Here is a 23,064-nt window from a genome sequence, read left to right on the forward strand (position 1 = left end):
AGGTGAGGGATGAGAATATTTGCCAAAGACTGCAGAGTGCAGTTTCATCTGCAACATTTCAGATAATTAGGCAAACTGCACCTGTGCAACAAGACCTGGATCTTTCAGCTGGAGGATACAGAGTGAGAAGTATGAGCCAGATATTTAGAGAATCAATTGAGATGGATAGAATTGGGAGTCCGAAACACTGCTGGAAACTGGACCGTGACTGGAAATTACATTCTTTTGGTGCTCTTTTGCACTAAGCCTGGATCTGATTCTGTATCTCTGGCTGCAACAAGAAACGTTTGTCATTGTTTGGGGTTGCTATATTCTCCTTTAGGAATTATAAAGTAAGAGGAACAGCAAGAGAGGGCAAACAAGAGTCAGGCAGTTTTTTTTAATGGAAGATGTTGGTCACAATATGTCAGCTGCCACCCAAATGACAAAACAATACAGGCAACACATCCAATGAGAATATATAATGAGAAGGTGAATATTGCAAGGTATTCCCTGGGGGCACTGGAGCAATTTAATGAGGATGTACAACCATTGTCATCAACTTGCAGCATTCTGCCTGCAAAAACATAAGATGACCTTCATACGGTAATTCAAGCCAACCGCAAAATGATCTCGAGTGCATTGTCCTTGGTGCCTTTCAGGCATGCAGTCACCATGTGACTGGCATGTTATTCTGCAGAGATGCAGAATTTATAGATGCATAAGATATAGGAGCAGGTCAACAATTCAACACGATTAAGGCTAATCATCCACTTCTGTACCCTGTTCATGCCTTTTTCCCCATTGTTCTCATTAGCATTAAGAAAAACTCTCCTTTCAAAAAAAAGGCTCAAATTGCAGGAGAATTCATTAGGTTACGTAGCATCTCTAGAGATCATGGATAGATGACATTTTCAGACTGATTGTGCGGGAGTGGAAAGCTGGAAGAGAAAAGGAGCAGGACAAAGCCTGGCAGGTGGATATAGATGATTACAGATGATTGGGTTTTTTGATAGGCAGATGATTGGACAGTGGACAGAGGGTGTGAGACAAAGGATTAAAGAGTTGTGAATTGTGAAGCTAGATGAAGGAATGTAGGTGAAGGAGAGGAGAAATAGGGGCAAGTCCAGGTGGAGCACAGGAGAGAGAGCGGGGAGGGGGGAAACAAAAGGGGGGGGGGGGGGAGTAGGATGCTTGGTAGTTACCTAAAAGTGGAGAATTCAATGTTCATACCATTGGGTTGTAAGCTAACCAAGCAGAATATGAGGTGCCATTCCTTTCAGTTTGCCTGTGGCCTCACTCTGGCAATGGATGAGGCCGAAAGGTCAGTGTGGGAATGAAAAGAAGAGTTAAAATTGTTGGCAACTGGGAAATCCAGTGAGCCTTGGTGGACCGAGTGCAATTGTTTGGCGAAACAGTCGCCGAGTTTATGCTTGGTCTTGTAAATGTACAGGAGGCCAAATCAGGAACACTGGATGCAGGAGATGAGGTTAGAGGAGGTACACACTTCTATCCCACCTGGAAGGACTGCTGAGGTCCCTGGATGGAGGAGAGGTAGAAGATATAAGGGTTGATGTAACATCTCCTGCAGTTGCAGGGGAAGGCACCTGTGGAGGCGGTGGATTGCATGGGAAGGGGTGAGTGAACCAAGCAGTTGTGGAGAGAGCAGTCTCTGCAGAAGGCAGAAATATATTTAATGACATACTCCATTGCCATTCGAGGTAGAGTATTCCACAAGTTCATCACATAGAAACATAGAAAATAGGTGCAGGAGTAGGCCATTTGGCCCTTCAAGCCAGCACCACCATTCAATATGATCATCCAAAATTAGTACCCCATTCCTGCTTTTTCCCCCATATCCCTTAATTCCGTTAGCCCCAAGAACTAAATCTAACTCTCTCTTGAAAGCATCCAGTGAATTGGCCTCCACTGCCTTCTGTGGCAGAGAATTCCACATATTCACAACTCTCTGGGTAAAAAAAGTTTTCCTCATCTCAATCCTAAAAAGCCTACCCCTTATTCTTAAACTATGAGCCCTGGTTCTGGACTCCCCCAACACGGGGAACATTTTTCCTGCATCGAGTCTGTCTAATCCCTGAATAATTTTATATGTTTCTATAAGATCCCCTCTCATCCTTCTAAATTCCAGTGAATACAAGCCCAGTCGATCCATTCTTTCATCATATGTCAGAACCTTACTTCTGATTTTGAAGAAATTACTTCAGATTTTAACTCTAAATGGCATACCCCATACCCTGACGTTGTGTTCCTGTCACTGGAAACATCCTCACTGTATCTGGAGATTTTATAGACTTTTGTGAGATCCACTTTCATTCTTCTTAACCCCTGAAAATATAGGCCCAATCAAACTGATATCTCCTCACGCATCAGTCCTGGCACCCCAGGAATTACTCTAGTAAACCTCATTGTATTCTCTCCTCAGACAGGGTGGCCAAAACTGCACTTAAAATCCAAAATGGGGCCATACCAAGGCATTCTTACTGCAAAACTCAAACCTCTTAAGATCAACCTACCTTCCCAATCATCTGCACCACCTGAACGCTTGTTGTCAGCAACTGATGTAAAGTGATACCCGGCTCTCATTGCACCTTCTCTTTTCCCAATTCATTCCGTTTGTGTAATAGCAAGGCAACAGCAAGATAAGTACTAATAACCTGTTAGCTATCTCAAAACCCAGAAACAACAGATCGCACTTGGAGGTAGAAATTCCAGTCAACAAACATACAAACTACGTACAATTTCAGAAGATTTCTGGATAACATTTTTTAGAAAGCCCAGAATAAACTTATCCTTCAGAAACTGAATTTTCCCAAATGCTTCAAAAAAAGTATGAACACTTGACTTGGGTAACAAAACAGACTCTCTATTTTGGGTAAATAAAACTAAGAGTTGAACATAAGAAAAGAACAGCAAAGTACTGAATTAAATAGTGGCATAAAGGCAAGGACAACTCTGTCGGGATTATGCAGACACTAAAAGGTCAGGAATCGTGCAGTTCTGTGCTGCTTTGCAGTGATGTCATGATGACAGAGCCAATTTTTCTCAGTTCTGACAAAGGGTTAGTGACCTGAAACATAAACTCTGTTTCGCTCCATTTGTCTGCTGCTGCAATTTTAAACAGATTCTTTATTCAAAGGCTACATTCTAATTTCCAGACACTCAATCAAAATACTCCCTGTGTGCTTGAAGACTTTCAGTGTATTTGTCATTATGCTGATCTCATAACTGAAAATGTATTCAGCTCCTAAAGGCAAATGTAGACTTGCTCAAATAAAATGCAATTCGTCATTTCAAATTTTGGAGCTCTTGTTTCTGTGAATGTTTTTATTGTGGTATGTGCAAATGTAACAAGCCCAACATTTGCTCTTGCCCACACACAGGTAGTTCTGTTATAATACATGTTTCCATGACAAAAATTGGATATAACACGAGTGATGAATTAGGAACACTTTTTGTTTTATGAGGGCTGAATTGACTACAATGTGATTTTGAATGGGAACTGGAGAATCACTTAAAAGCTACTTTGGAAATTCACTAGCAGAAAAAAACCCCATCTTGGATTTCAACAGTCTAGAGGACAAAATAACTGTTTCCATAAAACCTCCCCACAGTAATCGGATACCGTTGTCTCTAAGAACACAGCTGCTACTTTAACCATGGGTGGCCATTGAAATTAACAAGCAATCATTTCTATTGACAATTGAATACATTTTTTAACAATGTAACACACAGCCTTTTGTATTTTTAGCTAGCAGTACCAAAAACAAAATTATTGATTAAGACCATTACTTTTGAAAATCCATCAGGAAATATCAGTTTATTGCAAGTCTGAAACTCCAGCCCCTAACCTCTTTCCCAATTTTACACAATTGTCTTTATTACACATTTTTTTATAACACTAGGTTTCTTCCAAACACAAGTATCGCATTATAATGAAAATACCCATATCTGGTTGTGGGGTTGGGATGATGGGGTAGTGAGAGAAAATCTATTTCCTTTGCAGCAGGGTAGGAATATGTAACCTTAAAAACTATAGACGGCTCATTGAGGAGTGAATCCAGAGACACTTCTTCTCAAAGGAGGTAGTGGAAATCTACCATATTCCTCCAAAATTATACTCCAAAATGAGTCCATCAAGTTAAAATGTTCACAATTAAGATCGTTTTTTGGGGAACAGTATCAAAAGTTCCGGAACAAGACAAGAATGCTGGTCAGCGTACTCTTGATCCAATGATCCTACGTGAGAGTTCAATGATACTGTCAAGCCCATTGCCACCAAATTTCAATCAACACGGTGGTTCAACAAGTTGCCCAAACATTCTTCAAGAGTTTGGTCACAATGATTATTGGATCTGAGGGGACAGAGGGTGGTGTTAATTAACTAATCACTGTACCTTACGTGCAAACCCAAATCTGGTTTAATAGACAATAGACAATAGACAATAGGTGCAGGAGTAGGCCATTCAGCCCTTCGAGCCAGCACCGCCATTAAATGCGATCATGGCTGATCACTCTCAATCAGTACCCCGTTCCTGCCTTCTCCCCATACCCCCTCACTCCGCTATCCTTAAAAGCTCTATCCAGCTCTCTCTTGAAAGCATCCAACGAACTGGCCTCCACTGCCTTCTGAGGCAGAGAATTCCACACCCTCACCACTCTCTGACTGAAAAAGTTCTTCCTCATCACTGTGATGGATGTTTCTTTTGTTTGGTGTTAGTGTATGATTGTATGTGTTATTGCATTTTTATTGATTATTCTTATTGGTCTTAATGTTTCAACTGCGGGTAATGTTTCATTTCACTACACATTTATGTGTATGTGACAAATAAACGACTATTAACTATTGACTATTGACTAAATGGCCTACCCCTTATTCTTAAACTGTGGCCCCTTGTTCTGGACTCCCCCAACATTGGGAAGATGTTTCCTGCCTCTAATGTGTCCAATCCCCTAATTATCTTATATGTTTCAATAAGATCCCCCCTCATCCTTCTAAATTCCAGTGTATACAAGCCTAATTGCTCCAGCCTTTCAACATACGACAGTCCCGCCATTCCGGGAATTAACCTAGTGAACCTACGCTGCACGCCCTCAATAGCAAGAATATCCTTCAGTTTCACAGCTGATGACTGAAGAACTTATAAATTAATTGTTGAAGACCTGGATATTAATCAAATAACAATGTATAATTGATATGTTAAATTGATCTTTCCTCAAACATTATTGTTAAATTATACATTGCCAGATAATTTGAGGTAATCATACCACAAGTAATTTGTTTTTATATTTGTTCTAACAGACCAGACATATGGAAGCCACACATGATTAATCTCAGTGATTCCCAACAGAATTTAGCTGTTGTGTCTAGCATAAAGTTTAATCAAAAGCCAAAAGATACAGGGAGCTAGAACCAGATTGAATGCCATTAGCAGATGAAACAACAGAAACTGTTGCAAGCACAGGAAGAGGAGGGTCCAACTGTGCATTAGTTAATTTGGGCAGACTGCCAGAGACACTTTGCTGAATGCCTGCATTGCTCTGGGATTCTTTTTCTGTTGTTTTATAGATTCTGACTAGAGGTTAATTAGTTAAATTTAAAATATATATATTAGTTAAATTAAAATTATATATATTACTAAAACAGTAAAATAGCACAAAAATCAAATCAGGGTAAACTTTGGTGGTTTGTAATGTCAAAGGTCTCAACTGGAGAAATTCATTCGCTTTAAAAAAAAAAAGTTCTACCAGCACGAATTGCTTTTCAAACTGGATTTTGAAATGGATTGCTGCTCAATCATGAATGTTGATCAGGCCAGCTTGCAGATATTAAAACATTTGATTGCACTTTCTGTTGCACATCATGCACACAGGCCCGATATGTACATGGGCAATATCCCTTTGTCATGAAATGCACATTTGATGCTTCTATCAAATTAGTACACAAATGTGCAATCAATGGACATGGTGGGCCAGCACAGAACTGTAGTATTTCAATTGGTCAGCAATTACTTGCAAATTTGCCAGAGTCAGATGGAACAAAGTTTTAAAAAGCATTCAAGGTGAAAACTTTTATCTATTTAAGAGATAAAAGGGTGCTTCAGTCATGGTAACTGAGCCCGAAGTACATATGTAAATGTAAAAGAAAAGCCAAAGGCCAAATCAGAGGCTAACATTTTTATAATCCGACACTGGTCACCTTTTATTGTCCACAGCGACAGGGCGTATTGGACTGTCCATTCTACAGAAATATAGGTTAATGTTAATGTCAGTTACTTAGCTACTAAATCATTCCAGAGCAGACCAGCACTTGAGGATCTACAGATTGTCGAAGCTTGTCGTTTATTACTGAATACACGATTTCACTAATGCTCAGTACTCAAGAAAAAAAGTGGATTTCTTTCTCTTTGACTAGGAAACATAAGACTGGACAAATACCTACAGATTTGTTTCTTGAAGGCTCAGGGAGTGATAAATTATATCCATGCAAGAGTATTCTTTATATATTTATACGGTAACATCATTATCACACCAAACAGTAGGAATGTGGGTTGATATACCATCTGTTAGTAGATCTTCAAGGAGGCCTTAAAGATTATGTGCAAAGACACTGATTGGCTAGATTTGAAAATTTCTAAAAATAATTAATTTTACTTCACCAAAAAAAAACTGATGGCCGTATCCCAATATAACACACAAACAGTTCTGCATAGTTCTGAAAGTAATTTTGAGGTTTTTCAAATTCAGTAAATCACAGGGTAGAGATTGGGCCATAATGAATGGTAGTTCTTTTCATCCTACTGTAAATATATTGACAATTTCTCAAAGCAAATTTTCTAAAATTAGTATTTGAAAATGGTGCTTGATTGTGATGGGTTCTGACAGATTCTACATTACAAGGTTCATAATGATCAATCATTAATTGCATACTACTGCAGTATTCAGATATTAGGTAGCTTCCGTTTATGCTCCAATGGAAGCTGAGAGACCAGCCATCAGATGCTACATCATAGTTCAGTCATTAACAATGTTAATGGGGTTGGCCATTACTTTAATTCTGGAAGACCATGTTCCAAGCTCTCTAAAACGATCTGTGGAAATTTCACAATGAATGCATGAATATTTTACAATTAATTCCCATCAGTCCTTTTTATAATCACCCCATTTTAGAACTCAGCTGTGCAGCAAAATTCCTGCATGTCCTCGACTTCTGGAGAAATGCACCCAAGCTATCCCTGCTCTAATCTGGGTGCAGACCATCTGCCTCCTGTGTCTGCATGTGCAAATCCCACTTCCAAACTAACCACCGAACTTCCCATAGTGGATGCATTTCACACATGTTTGTGTTGCCATTTAGGAGTGGAGCACCAAGGCACATTCCTTGTATATGCACATACTTGGCCAATAAACCTATTAATTAATTCATTCATTCATTCATGAATGCAAGTGTCAAATCATTGCATTTTCAGCATTGCTTTCTTTGCGTTCTTCTCTGGCCAGGGTGCAGATCCCGACCACCTAAACATGGAAAGGAACAGGGTACGGTTGTAGGGAGGGTGCGGGAGGAAAGCAATTACTGCCCCATCACAGTGAGGGTTTCGTGGGAAGCGCATTGTAAGGTGTGAATAGTAAGGACGATTGTGATATCATCGATGATCTCAGATCCACCACTGGCCATATACTTGACAATAGCATTGACAGTCAATGTCCTATTCCGATTAGTCCACCTAAAGTGTGTCACCTCAGATTATTCAGGGTTAAACTCCATCTGCCACTGGCCTGCTATCTTACTAACTGACCATTCAAGTTATGGTGAGCACTCCCTCCTCCCAGGGAATAATGGAATGGAATATTTTATTGTCACAATTCTTTGCTTGTATACACAATGTATGCAAGTAGCAGCCACCTACGGCACTGACAAAGTAACAAAGCACGCGTGCTCCTCCTTTTGTTCTCCCCTCCCTGCCCCCACAGCGGTCCCTCCACGCCGGGTCCCCATTGTCCTTTGTTCTCCCCCCTCCTCAATTGTCCTTTGTTCTCCCCCCTGCTTCCCATTGCCCATTGTTTCCCCCCCCTCATGGCAGTTGCCCCAAGCTCTCATTGACTGCCGACCCACGAGGCTCCACCACCGCTGCTGAGGCTCCATCACCATGAGACACCACCACTGCTGCCGAGGCTCCACCGCCTCCGCTGAGGCCCCATCGCCGCCACCGCCGAGGCTTCACCATAGCCGAGGTCCCACCACCGCCCCATTTTCGCAATACTCCCCAAGGCCCGGCCATTATCTGTATATGTCCTACTCTTGTTAGTCCTCCCAAAGTGCATCATCTCACACTATTCCAGGATTAAATTTCATCTGCCACTGGTCTGCCCATCTTGGCAAATGACCAATATCACCGTAACCCAATACTTTCCTTACTGTCAACAACAATGCTGTGTCATCCGCACACTTTATACACCTACTTTCAGATCAAAGTTGATGTATATAATAAAGAGGGAAGGTCCCAGCATTGATCCCTGTAGTGCATCACTCTCTGCCTTCTATTACCAAGCCAATTCTGGATCATATTCACAGATTTTTCAGGAAGCTATGAACTCCACCCTTTTGGGCCAGTTTCCCAGGTAGCACCCTGTCAAAGGCCTTACTGAAATTCATCAACTGCACTGCTCCTCATCAGTTAATTTCATCAATTCTTAAAAATAACTTATCAGCTTAGTCAGACAGGATCTCCCCCTAAGAAAACCATGCTATGTTTGACAAATCCCTGTCCAAATGGAGATTTGAATTTATTTTAATAACTTCCCCTTCAGTAATGTTAGACACACAGGGCTGTAAATGCAATAAACAGATCACTGACAGAGATTTTATTCCTTATAATGCTGGGCATTTAATTTCAATTATCAACTTGTCTCATAGTACTGCAGCACTTTTGCTCCTGGAAAGCTAATAAACAATTTTATCAAAGAAAAAAAAAACACTTAAGAAGGGAACAATGAGCATGGATTTAATACATCTGTCTGCTGAAAGAGGACAGACATGCGGTTAAAATGACACAAGGTTTTATTTGCATTCTTGACAGGCTGGGAAAACAGCAGCACAGAAGCTGTCCATCACTGCCAGACCTTACCCAACTGAAATGTGAAAGTCTCCGTGTGATTACATCACGGGACAATTATGTCATTTTCATTTAAAATCGCAGGAGGTCAGCACGGTTTAAAAATTCCTGGTGAAATCTAACATGAGGCAGTAACATATTAGTTAAACTTTTACAGTCATTATTCCTTGAAGGCCATAATATACAGATGCTCCACTTCACAACCCATATGAAATCTCTGACCCATTCCCAATGTGGTCCCTTCTCTCTCAACCAGCTTTCGGTCGACTACCCACTTAGCATCTTCCTAATGTTTTGGATTGTGTCCTTATGTCCAAGAGAAATCTGCCTCCTGCTTGCTGGGTTTGATGGGACAGATGAACGCGAGGCTGAAGACTAGGTGCAGGAGGCAGTGATTCTAATTTTTGGACGATTGGGAACTCCTCTAGGGTAGATGTGACCTGTCCAAGAGTCACATGACTGGAGGGAATGGAAACATAGCTCGGCAGACCGATTTGCTGGTGTTATTTGGAAGGGTTTAAACTAGGTGACAGGGACATGGTATCCACAGCTGGAATTCAAAACAGAAGTCAACCACAGCAGGTTCAGTGGACAAGCCAGCCACGGCAGGGAGTGAGGAAAGACTGTCAGAATACATTGTGTTTATTTCAATCCAATGCAATGTGTGGAAACAGGCACTTTGGCCCAACTTGCCCACACTGGCCAACAATGTCCCAGGTAGACTAGTCCCATCTGCCCGTGTTTGGTCCATATCCCTCCAAACCTGTCCTATCCATGTACCTGTCTAATCTAATAATTCAACACCATTAAACAAAAATAAAGTAATTAGAAAAAAGTAACCTTAACATCTAATCCTTTGTCCAATGACCTCATTAAAAATAATTCCCGAACCTCTGATCAGACCTGTTGGCAAAGTCGGCATAATCCTGCCCATCACCCCTCAGACCAATGGTATCGGATCTTGCTGGTTCTGAACAGAACAGAACAGAACAGATGACCATTTTGCCAAACTCTTGCACTATATCCGCTGCAGCTCCTGGCAGCTAACCTTTTTAATTCCCTTTTCCATTCCCATACCAATCTTTCTGCCGTTGGTCACTGCCAGATTGAGGCCATGTGCAAACTGGAATAAAAACACCTCATATTCTGCTTGAGTCCTAAATGTCTGAAGATTGAGCTCTCCAATTTCAAGTAAACCAGCCCAGTTCTCTTTCCGCCCTTCATTCCTCCCGCTGATGTGCACACATTTTCCCCAGCATCCCTGTCACACTGTTCTTTTCCCGTCCTCCTTGCGCTCGTCTCCCACCCTTCCTAACTAGGATTTTCCATCCCCTTTTATCCTCCCATCCTCTTCCACCCTTACCCCTCCTGCCGGCTTTACATTTCATTCCTCTTCTTTCCTTATCTGACATCCCTTTTGTCTCCCTACTATCTCTAGAATTTGTCACTTACTCCACTCATCTGCCAATCTCTTTGACCTGCATTTACCGATCACTAGCCTTCTCCCACTTACTCCATCAGTCGGATGAAGAGTCCAGACCCAAACTGCCATCTATCCATTTCCCTCCATAGAAGCTGCATACCTTGCTGAGTTCCTCTACCATTTAGTTTTTTTCCCCTTAAGATTCCAGCATTTGTCCTCTCTTACATCTTCAATTGACAAAACTCATTGACAAGTTTGTAATGTTAGTTACAGACATGCCAAGATTTCCCCATATTTAATTGGAGAATCTATACTTAGATCCTCTGAAAGGATCTTTGGGTATTAAAGCACAATGATCGAAAATATAGAAGGAGCTGGAGATGCACTGCACTGTGAGAGTTTCCAATGATGCAATATGTAGTTGGTCTCTCACTCACTGCAGCTCAGGGAAGAAATGGTCTCTATGTGTGTAGATCATGCAATGCATAGAAAGTGATTACATAACACGTAATTCAGCATTATCAATGGTATGATCAAATGTTAAATGAATCAGTTTCTAGGATGAATGACTTAATCCATAATTCTACAACAATTTAGAGATATCTCTAGTGAGGGTTTGGCTCATGCAATAAAGACACTTCCTTTTATATGGGTACTTATCACAGAAAATTCAGTGTGGGGCAGCCAAATTAAAGGAACTGCAATATGCCAACAGTGAAGGATTGCGGGCTTACCTCCGCGTATAAAAACTGCTTTTCCTTGATTGTCTGGTTCAAAGTTTAACTTTCCTACCTTCACATGCATAGTATGTAGAACTGGAAAGGTCCTTACTGCATCATCAAAATGTTTGTGAAGCTTGAACATAACCTTATTCTTTGCAATAAAGATTGTATGATCAAAAGTTTGGAAAGGAGATGTCATTGTTGCCTACCTGCTTTCCATCAAGCGTGTAGAGCCTTCTGACCGCACCAGAATCTAACTTTATGGCATCTGTAATGTCATTTAAAACCTGGTCAAATGAATGTGCCGTCTTCTTGTTTAGAAGTATCCTTACTGCTTTGCGTGGTTTTACACCACTACGGATAACTGTCACCAGTTTAGGCCTGACAAAATCCTTGGTGTCTTTTCCATCACCCCTTATTGTCAGTGATGAGAGAGAGCGGGATGTTCCTGACTTGATGTTGACAGACCAGTTTGGATTAACATTCTTGGCATAGTCCACTTTACGGAATGGTTCATTGGATGCACAGACATAGTTTTCACCTGTTTAAAAAAGAGGAATGATTTTAATGACAATTTCAGTATGATTATAACTTTGATTTTATCAATAAATTATCCTTTGTGACACTCGGCATTCAGTACAACAGATAAAGTATATGTTTAGGAAACATAGGACACAAGAGAGAATGTTTGAAGATTTCATTGAATGCAGTGTACTTGTATTAATATGATCTTTTTACATTCTGAGCAATATAAACTCTAACATTGGTGTATCCAGAAATTTGTTTGTACACAGCTCTTAAATATAATGAAAATACTTTACAACAGGTTGTTTTCGTAGAATCGTTACAGCACGGGAGTTAGTAATTCAGCCCATCATATCCATAATGACTCTCTACCGGGATAGCTCTCTAGTTTCACACACTACCCCTTTCTCCATGGGTTTAAGTTTTCCTCCACTAAATATTTATTCGGTACCCTCTTAAAGAACACAATTGATACTACTGTTGACAGTGCAATCCAGATTCCAACAAAGCACTGCAATAAATTGTGTAGGGAAGAACTGCAGATGATGGTTTAAAGCAAAGACAGACACAAAAAGCTGGTATTATATAGGAACTCACCAGGTTAGGCAGCATCTCGGGAGAAAATGAATAGGTGACGTTTCAGGTCGAGACCCTTTTCTATTTCTTCATGTTCTCTTAATTCTCTTTCTTTTTATTTTATACCCATGACCTCCAGTCCTTGACCAATTTATCAAAGGAACAGTATCCCATTATCTATTCTCTGCAGACCCATCATCCTTTATATTCCACCAAGTTTCCTTCTCCGCCATCTTTTCTCTACAGAAAAGACTCTTAGCCCCTCTAATATAAATCTAGCCTCTAATCCAGGAATCATTCTCATAAATCTTTTCCGGACCCTCTCTCTTGCCTTCCTATAATGTGGTGATTAGAACTGAATGTAATACTGCAGTTGAGGCCAGATCAGTGTTTTATTAAAGTTCACTTTCCTGCATTTAAACACCATCTGTCTATTGACAAAAACCCAGAAATGGGAATGCCTTGAAAACCACTTTCTCAACCTGCTTTGCCACTTTCAGTTAATTCTCCACACATATACGTGGGCCCCTGTATTTAGGACAGTATCGCATATCCCGACCTGAAATGTCGCCTATCCACGTCCTCCAGAGATGCCGCCTGACCTGCTGGCTGAATTATTCCAGTAGTTTGTGTTTTACTCCTGAATCCTAAATTGCCCATCCTCTATCTTCCTACTGAAATGCATCAGGTCATAACTTCTATCCACACATTATACCTCAGCTCCCATGTGTTTGCTCATTCCCCCAATTTGTTCATTCCACCAATCTGCAATCTATCACTATCCTTCCCATAGTTTACCATAGTGCCTGGTTTTGTATCATCTACAATTTTATAAGTTGTGGCTTGCACCCACAAATCTAGATCATTAATATAGATCAAAAGTAGAGATGGGGTCTGAAGGCGAATACCACTATTCACCTTCACCGAGAAACAACCGTTTATCACAAGCCTGTGTTTTCCATTACTTGGCAAACTTCATATCTATGCTATAAATGCCATGATTCCAACTTTACTAAAATGCCTACTGTGTGGCACCATATCCTTTGCTTCTGAAAACCCATGTGCACTACTCTGACTGCATTATTCTCATTGAACCTAAATGTTACCTCATTTAAGTACAGGTAGTGCAAAAGAGAAAATAAACAGAGTGCAAATAAACGTAGTGTTATAGTTATGGAGACAGTGCAGATTAAAAAAAATATGCAAAGGCCTCAATGAGGTAGATTGGGAGATTGGAAATACATCCTTAACATATGAGATGTCCGGTCAAGAGTCTGAAACAGCGTAGCAGAAGTTATTTTTGAATCTGGTGTTAAGTGCTTTCAAGCTTTTGATTATTTTACCTGACAGGAGAGGGAAGAGTGAATAATTGGGATGCAAATTGTCCTTGATAATATTGGGTGCTTTCCTGAGTGAAGTATAGATGGATTTGATGTAGATGTGAGAGGCCGAGTCCACAATTCTGCAGTTTCTTGCAATCTTGGGCAAAGCAGTTGCCAGATCAAGCTGTGATGCATCCCAATCCGATGGTTTTTAGGGTGCATCTGTAGAAATTGGTAAGTCATTGGGGAATTTCCTTAGCCTTCAGAGAAAGTAGGGGTATTGGTGTGCTTTCGTGACCTTATCATTTCTGGGTTTATTGAATGACTATCTTTAAGTTCTAAAAGAATAGTTTCATATTGAGATGATGTATTCTTCAAACTAGAAATCAAGCAGAAATGCTGACGCATGAAAGCTGACAATTCAAGAATATTCTTGCTATCTGAAAGCAATTCATTAGGCGTGTTATATAATTTAACCAGGTGGTATACTTCATATTTGTCCTATTTTTCAAGGATAAAAATGACGGCTGTATCATTGCCGTCCTCTTAGCCTGTCTCCTTTAATTGTTATTTATGAACCACTCAAACCTTAATCAGTTTTGCTTCTACACAAGCTCGCTGCTAAAGTGCAACATCCTCTTTGCTCAGTGCTACCATTTTTACAGTATTAGGAATTGTTATGCTTAGAACTATCTGCAAGAAGTTTGAATGGTTATTCCTACTTCCTATACAAGGCAAATGGAATCCTGATCTGACTTGTTAGAAAGCTGAATTTTATTTTTGACCTGTTTTTTGACTCAGCCATATTGAAACAATATATTTTCATCCATAGATTATCCATTTAATTTTATAACATGCCATCTTGGTCCACCCTTTTCCAGAGAAACTCCTCAGCATGCTCAATATTTCCTGATGGATTAATTGGATCAGACGTTAACTGCCTCAACTAGAAGAAGCCATGAGAGAGTGATCAATCAAAGGGCGACACAGTGGCGCAGCAGTAGAGTTGCTGCCTTACAGCGTCAGAGACCCAGGTTCGATCCTGACGATGGGTGCTGTCTGTACAGAGTTTGCATGTTCTCCCCGTGACCGCATGGGCTTTCTCCAGGTGCTCCAGTTTCCTCCCACATTCCAAAGATGTGCAAGTTTGTAGGTTAATTGGCTTCTGTAAATTGTCCCTAGTGTGTGGAACAGAACTAATATATGGGTGATCACTGGTCGGCACAAAATCAGTGGGCCGAAGGGCCTGTTTCCACAATGTATCTCTAAAAACTAAATTTTAAAATCGATTTGGTTACTTACAGTGATTGTACTTTCTTTCCAATGTTAACTTGCACTGTTCATCATGTCAGGATAGATGCAGGAAGGAAATGGGGCCAATTTTTAAATACTGAGATGTCATCAGAATTCAACCTGAAATATCAACCTATCTCTGATTGAAAGTTGGAGGCATGAGGAGATAGACAATAGACAATAGACAATAGGTGCAGGAGTAGGCCATTCAGCCCCGTTCCTGCCTTCTCCCCATACCCCCTCACTCCGCTATCCTTAAGAGCTCTATCCAGCTCTCTCTTGAAAGCATCCAACGAACTGGCCTCCACTGCCTTCTGAGGCAGAGAATTCCACACCTTCACCACCCTCTGACTGAAAAAGTTCTTCCTCATCTCCGTTCTAAAGGGTAAAGGGTGAGACCATCAGATATTCCCATCAGAGGAAATCAGATGTGAACCAGCTTCAGGACCAGAATAGATTCCATTAGTAGGTTTCTAATTTATCCCTCTGGTTTTCTTGTGGGCCTAAAGCACATCTTTGTGTCTCACAAGGAAGCTTTTGCTCTCACATGTTCCCTTGACTTCAGGAAATCAACGTGAACTTCTATCTTCTGAACAGCTGCTTTGGCTTCACTCCCACCTAATCCTAACTATCCTCTATCAAATGACCACATACCCAACCCCATTGCCTTTTCTCCACTAGATTTTCTCCAGAAGTACAAAATCCTTTCAGTTGTGTGAAAATCAGAACTGTACGATGCAGGCAGAGTACGATATAAATTTAATTACCTTTTGATCTTGTTTTGTTACTCTGATAGAGTAACATTACGTTATTGGCACTTCTGTGCCCTATATCAACTTGTATAGTTACTGTTTAATAATTTTGGGATTAAATCTATTGTTATTCCAATTTTTCGCTGTTCCTCTCTATTTAGTATCTCATTGGTCATTGTTTTCCCTTGCTAGTAAGATCACCTCACTTTTTGCCATATTAGTTTTAATTTGCTATCTACCCACCCACATCACCAATCCATCTTCCATATTATTAGCAAGATGCCCAATTTGATTTCATCAGAAAATTGACCTCAGGACTATTTCAACAAAGGGCCAACATTGGAAGGGAGAAAATTGTTCACAGAATATACTGTCATCTTGCTTATGTAAACTGCACACATACTCCAGAGCATATCAGTATCAATCATTGGGGTCTGAAGAAGGATCTTGACCAGAAATGTCACCAATTCCTTCTCTCCAGAGATGCTGCCTGTCCCGCTGAGTTACTGCATCATTTTGTGTCCATCGTTGGTTTACACCAGCATCTGCAGTTCCTTCCTATACATCAATCATTATCTTTCTCTACAGATAATCTATGTTTACAACTTCCAGGACTTTTTTCAAGATTGTCCAGACCAGTCATGCACAGCACGTACCACGAATTGTTGTGTGGAATTCAGTGATGGTAAAATATTGGCAGCATTAATAACCAGGCAGCCTTTAATAGAAATAGCTACATAACTGAAATGTGTTCAGAACATTCCTTCAGTGAAAATTCTATAAATGCCCTCAAGGTCACTTGCAATAAATAGATATTACTTCTCTGACATTATGTGTACCACGGCTATACAGTCTCTCCAGAGTGCTTTATCTTTCAAGAATCGGTATGGAAAGAACCATCATTAAATCATGAACGCAAGTCCATTTCATTTGAAATCATTGAAATGACTTACACTGGTATGCTTATGCATTGGTATGTGTATATTGGTGGGTCTTTGCAAACTGCTGGTCACAACATTAGGCGGGGCTAAATTTGGTCCAACGTCTTGCCTTTACCCTCAAACATCCCTACAAACTATCAGACTAACTTCTCACCCAATCTTTGGCCAACCCTCACGACCCTCCCTCATCCCTATTCCTACAACGGATGTCAGGCTTCAGACCTTCCCTCTTCTATCTGATGCCAGAATAGCAGTGGAAGCTTTTAATCATCTATCCTTCCCACTTCTGCAGGACTTCAGATTTCATGGTTCATACTCCTGATGACTCTCGGTATGAGGAGCAACAAGAACATCTAGGAAAGAGGAAATGTTGGTTGTGTGAGGAAGGGGGGGGGGGGGGCAGAGGCAGGCAGACAAATGGATGAGATTGTGGGAGGGAGGAAGAGGGTGGAGGGAAACCGATCCTTAGATGATGTGAAAGATGGGGAGCTGAGCACAGAGAAAGTGACAATGGAGAGGTTTGAGAGGGGTGAGAGAAGGGTGAAGGCAACGTTGGATGAAACTCGGGGAAAGGGGAGAGATGAAGATATGAAGGTGGAGGGTACAGATGTGAAAGAACATAAGTTCTGGCATCCCTCTCGCATGCTTATTCCCCTGCACACGCCCAGCCATCCCATGTGGCTCCTCATGAAAGAAACATGTTTCATCAGCTGGTCTTTGAAATAAAGAGCATGAAATGAAGTTAGTTCTTGAAAGCAGATGTTCCGTGACCAGGCAGGTGAGTTGGGTAAAAAAAAAAAGGAAAGGAGCCGAGCGCCTGCACCGAGTACAGCGGGGGTCAGAAAATTGGAAAATTTTTGAAAATTTACACAAAAAATTACCAGTTTCAAGCCTCTTTTAGTGCATTTCAAAGTAAAAACGGACATTACAAAATAATATGAATATGTCACTGTATACTAATAACATTTAAGTAAATTCGCACATTAATTGATAATCAGCCCAAAAAGGTGGTAATTGGCTTTTCTGCTGCGTTTTATATTTTAACCCCGTCTTAGTTAATGTCGTTATATAATCTTGCACTTAAATTTAATATTTACTCATTACAGTTCCATCACTGATTTTCTGGCACTCTTGGTTCCAGAGCTTTGCTGGTTTATCCAGCCGGCCAAGGAAATCGGCTATTGGGATAGATTTGCTGGCTCCAGCTGGGCTAGAGTTCCAGAGCCCTGGCCGCAGGTTGCAAATTCAACCCACTGATCAGCCATGGAAGTCTACTCCAGCATTTTGTGAATAAATACCTCCGATGAGGTAGAGATTGGCTGCCTTGCCCAGCCTAGGTGCCACATTTTCGGGGAGACTTCCAGGTCGCAGGGGATTTCTCGCAGAACCCCTAGCAACTTCTAGTGGAACCCTAGTGTTCATTACAAGTCTATACATCGTTTATTTTCTTTTTTTTCTGATCCGATTTCTCCGTTGGTAAACGCGATTTTGGCAAAGTGAAAAATGCGGAAATCGTGCAAAAAGCATGGAAAATTGATTTTAAAAAACACGGAAATCCGCGGAAACGCAGAAAATTCACATGCCTGGTGACCTCCATTTTGCTACTGTAGTTTTCAAATTGAATGAATTTGCAAATATCTCCAATTCCAATCTAGAAAGAGCTGAGAACAAACATAAAGATATATGATCATCTTAGCCATTACTGGCACTGGCAGTCCAGTCTGAAGTTGTAGCTACAGTAGGAGAGAGATGTGTATCAGAAAGGCTTTAAGGAAGTGCAATGTCTCTCAAAATGTAACCCACTGAGGTTCAGATTGGCAATTTATCATTCTGGACAATATGGCCTAGAGCTGAGGGGCCTATTCTCACATCTGCATTTCTCTCATTTTGTTCTCTGCATGTTACCTCATTTTATTCTCTGCATGTTACCTCATTTTATCAGTCAGCTGAAACCATGAAGCTAGCAAAATGTCCATGTCAAGAGACTTCTTGCAAGCATCTATGACTTGAATCAGCATAATGTACCATGGCATACAAACAGCATGAAGAAACCAAATAGCAACTATCGTGCAATTAACAATTCCTCTGAACAGCACTAGTCGAGCTCCTTCAATTGCTGAATGTGCACATGGCCACACACTTCTCATTTCAACTGATAAAACGCACAAAGTACAGCATGTGAATAAAATATAATCCCATCAGCTGCCAGTGTGCCTCATTTTTATGCAAAACATCTTCAGGAAATGATAATTTAGAGAGACAATAATGAATAGCAACCTTCACTTTATGATTCATTGGTACACCAAGTACTGGGCAGGAATCAATGTTTCCTGGGCAGGAAAAAATTGTGCATATCTGGGAAAGGGTTTATCCCCCACCTTTCCAATTTTGAAAATTTATATTAATCTAATGCAGGAAAATTTAGGTAACTACCGAAAGATCTCGGGTCGTAATTTAAGAAAAAGGAAACAAAATAGGGTTGTTATTTGGCGTGATCAAGACTGTGGTTATTGAAGGAAAATACTGGGGTGAATAAGGACGAGAAAGGTATCTGGGATTTTGGTAAAAAATGGATTTGATAGCTGATATGTACTGACAAAATTGAATCTTGATAGCATTGAAATATGAAAACTAACAACAGATAAGGTTAAAGGCTAAGGTCAAGGTAAGTACTGATCCTGTGCAAAAAAAGGTTTGCATGGAGCCGATATTCACAACTGTAGATACCGGAAAAATAGTGCTTGCTCCATTTCTTCCCCACCCCCCTGTAATTACAATCAGACTTCTGTGACACAATGTAGTTTCTTTGAGAGCACAAGGGGACATTAATTCTATTTATCCATCTTCTAATTGCAAATTAAGAGCAATGTATCGAAAGCCTTGGAAGAAGACACCTGCGCAACCTTTTAGATGATAAATATTGCATGCCAATAGGGAGTTGAGAAGGCAGAATGAACTGAAAGTGAAGTCGTGATTCATTACCATCTGTTCGGTCGGCAACTTAAAAATTAATGCCGCTAATGTCTATTGGATGTGACGACTTTCAGTTTGGGAGCAAGAATATAGTAAATATTCAGTTAATGATATCAGCAAGTCATTGTTGAAATAAAAATCATATTTTTCTTCACAATATTCCGTAGACAGATCCCACAAATTGGTTAGCTTTACTGTAAAATTAAATTAACAAATGCTCATCTGGCAGCAACTGGATGACGCTTTGCAGATAAATATAACCCTCTTCAGGCTGAAGACCTCAGCTCTGTTCAATTTGACTAATTGCAAATGTCAATGCTCCAGTGTCATAGCAACAATTGCAGCACACTTATTCATAGATTAACATCTTTTAAAGGTGCTGCCTGCTGCGAAATACAACACATTTATTTTCAAAAAGGCTAACTCCTTGGTCTTCTCTTTTAGTCCCTAAATTTACGCTTCTTAAAAATAAAAACAAAGCAAAATTTGCTTATTTTTATTTGTGGTACCAAATTTTTTAAATTATCACCTGTAACTTAAAGAACTTGGCATTTCATATTCACAGTTTTAAGTTGGGTTTTAACTCAGTGGGAACATTTGAGTCACAATCATTGCTAGTTCAATTCCCTGTTAAGGACTTTTGCAGGTTGTCCTTTAATGCAGCACAGAGCGATTGCTGCATTTTTGGATGTGTTTTTAATTTAAGCCCTGTCCCTGTTTAGGTATATACAAAATATACCACATTATTTATCGAGGAAGAAATGTTCCTTCTATCCAAACCATCTGTCATTTTTCAAACAAGAAAGATTAGATTGTGACTTCAAAACTGATGGTAGCCAAGAAAAAATGTTATTGTCCATCTAAGGTAGTAGTTGGGATGCAAGGTGGTATTAAAACAAAGATACAAATATGAAGAGTACTCATTCCTAATAAGTAACTAAAATGTACTGTAAATTGTGGCTAATGAATTCACGCTATCCAACAATGAACCAAATAAAATGTATATTAGTAGGTGGTAACATTTAAAGTCTCTGCATTAAGTTCTATATGGACAGATTGATGTTTGTGACTGACACTAGACAGACTGTGCTTCAGAAAAACACAACGCATTCACAAGAAAAAGTTAATTTGATGCAATAACTGCAGATGAGAGTGATAGACTAGATACATACACACCTTACCTGGGGATGTTTATTTCACAAAATGCTGGAGTAACTCAGCAGGTCAGGCAGCATCTCAGGAGAGAAGGAATGGGTGACATTTCGGGTCGAGACCCTTCTTCAGTCTGAAGATGGGCCTCGACCCAAAACGTCACCCATTCCTTCTCTCCTGAGATGCTGCCTGACCTGCTGAGTTACTCCAGCATTTTGTGAAATAAATACCTTCAATTTGTACCAGCATCTGCAGTTATTTTCTTACATTACCTGGGGATGTGATTCATTGTAGTTGTAATTATTGTAATTCGTGGCACATCAGATAGATCAGTATAATTTAAAGTGATAGGTTTTACAGACGAGAATTCATGGAGAGTAAGTCAATTTATAACTGATGAAATACATAACTACATACATATAATTCTCTATTTATACATTTCACTAGTTTATGTTTGTAAATAATTAGTTCATCGTACAATCGGGGTGGCACGGTGGTATAGCCTTCCAGTGCCAGAGACCCGGGTTCAATCCTGATTATTGGTGCTTGTCTTACGGAGTTTGTACATTCTCCCTGTGACCTGTGTGAGTTTTCCCCTACACTCCAAGGATGTGCATGTTTGTAGGTTAATTGGTTGGGTATAAATATTTTAAAAATTGTCCCTAGTGTGGGCAGGGTAGTGTTAATGTTCGAGGATCGTTGGTCGGTGCGGATGGTGGGCCGAAGGGCCTGTTTCCACGCTGTATCTCTAAACTTAGCTAAAAATATGTTCATACATGTAAATCATTAACTACACAATTTTATGTCTGAAAATAAGTAATAGATCTTGCACGTTTAGTATGGTACAATTAGAGGGGAACCCATGTAGTGTACCATGTGCAAGAGGACCCCAAGAACTGAGTGAACATTGCAACCTGACCTTTGACACTTTGTCTTACTGGACACAGTGAGTTGAGCGTTTCACCATCTCCATATTTGGACACAGTAAGTTGAGCGTTTCACCATCTATACATTTTACTAGTAAAATGTATAGATGGTGAAACGCTCAACTTACTGTGTCCAAATGTGGAGATGGTGAAACGCTCAACTCACTGTGTCCAGTAAGACAAAGTGTCAAAGGTCAGATACAGATACAATTCTACTATCTGCATCAGTAAGCAGTAACACCAAAGAGTCTAATATCAGTGAGCATGATCGATCAATAGTAAACTGGCCACATGAATATGCCAGGTCAGGCAGCATCTCAGGAGAGAAGGTATGGTCGACCCGAAACGTCACCCATTCCTTCTCTCCTGAGATGCTGCCTGACCTGCTGAGTTACTCCAGCATTTTGTGAATAAATACCTTCAATTTGTACCAGCATCTGCAGTTACTTTCTTATACATGAATATGCCAGATCATTTTCATACATCCATTCAACAGGAAAATCTATAATTCTGGACCAATTTTCCTTATGCAATTCTTTGTGCCTGTTTTTTTTCCATGTCTTTACCTCTCCATTTCTTCCACATTATAATCTCTCAGTGACTCAGTTCTTCACTCAGAGGAAAAGGGTTCTGAACAGCAATAAAGCTTTGAATTATATCACTGCATGAAGAGCATCAGCAGCAAGGGGCAACTCTCTGTTCAACTGTCTGCAAGGGCCAAAGTGCTACCCTATCGAAGTCTAAATCTGAGGAGTTGTTCCTTTATAGCTAGATAACTACACATGGGAACTCACTTTTCAGGCTGTAATCAACGATTTCAAAAGGGATTGTGGAATTCGGTCATTCTGGCAGACTGAGACCTGGAGTAAAATGGTCCTGTTGGAAATTCAGGATATTGAATTATAGATGCTGCTGCTTTTGTATCATTTACTATCACTGTCACCCATATTGAGCCCAGTACCTGCACCAGGTGTTCCTAAGGAATCCCAGCATAATGGTATTAGAGGACACTGCCTCTCCAAGCTGTAGCAGGACAGAACTGGCACAGCATTTAAGGCTCCATTTATTTAAACTAGGATTTTGTAAATTAATATTTTTATTGATTGTTAAGCTTTTAATGTTCTTAGTAAATTTGAACACTTGAAAAATCCTTACATCAATATTAATAGGTTTATATTGTTTTCTAAGATCATCATCATTTCTAAACAGTTAAATACCCCATCAGCTTTCATAGCTCTCAAAGCCAATCTGGGAAGTTTAAGTGGCAACCACTGAAAACGATTTCTAAAGTTTCCGAATGAAAGACACAAAAAATAACCAGAGCTGTGAGGGACTTTGCCTTTAGC

The 23,064-nt window shown here is 40.2% G+C and overlaps 1 protein-coding gene and 1 long non-coding RNA gene across 8 annotated transcripts in view; one reads left to right on the forward strand and one right to left on the reverse strand.

Annotated features, from left to right (window-relative positions):
* dclk2a (doublecortin-like kinase 2a) overlaps positions 1–23,064 on the reverse strand; it is a 272,233-nt gene that overhangs the window by 218,417 nt on the left and 30,752 nt on the right. For all 7 annotated transcript variants that reach the window (XM_078405988.1, XM_078405981.1, XM_078406002.1 and 4 more), the window contains exon 2: positions 11,468–11,799. In XM_078405988.1, the coding sequence (XP_078262114.1) occupies positions 11,468–11,799 (332 nt within the window). The remainder of the gene's footprint in view (positions 1–11,467; positions 11,800–23,064) is intronic.
* Positions 1–23,064, forward strand: part of LOC144597113 (uncharacterized) — a 137,950-nt gene that overhangs the window by 89,805 nt on the left and 25,081 nt on the right. The window lies entirely within an intron of this gene.

The sequence above is a fragment of the Rhinoraja longicauda genome, chromosome 1 (genome assembly GCF_053455715.1).
Source record: "Rhinoraja longicauda isolate Sanriku21f chromosome 1, sRhiLon1.1, whole genome shotgun sequence".
NCBI lineage: Eukaryota > Metazoa > Chordata > Chondrichthyes > Rajiformes > Arhynchobatidae > Rhinoraja > Rhinoraja longicauda.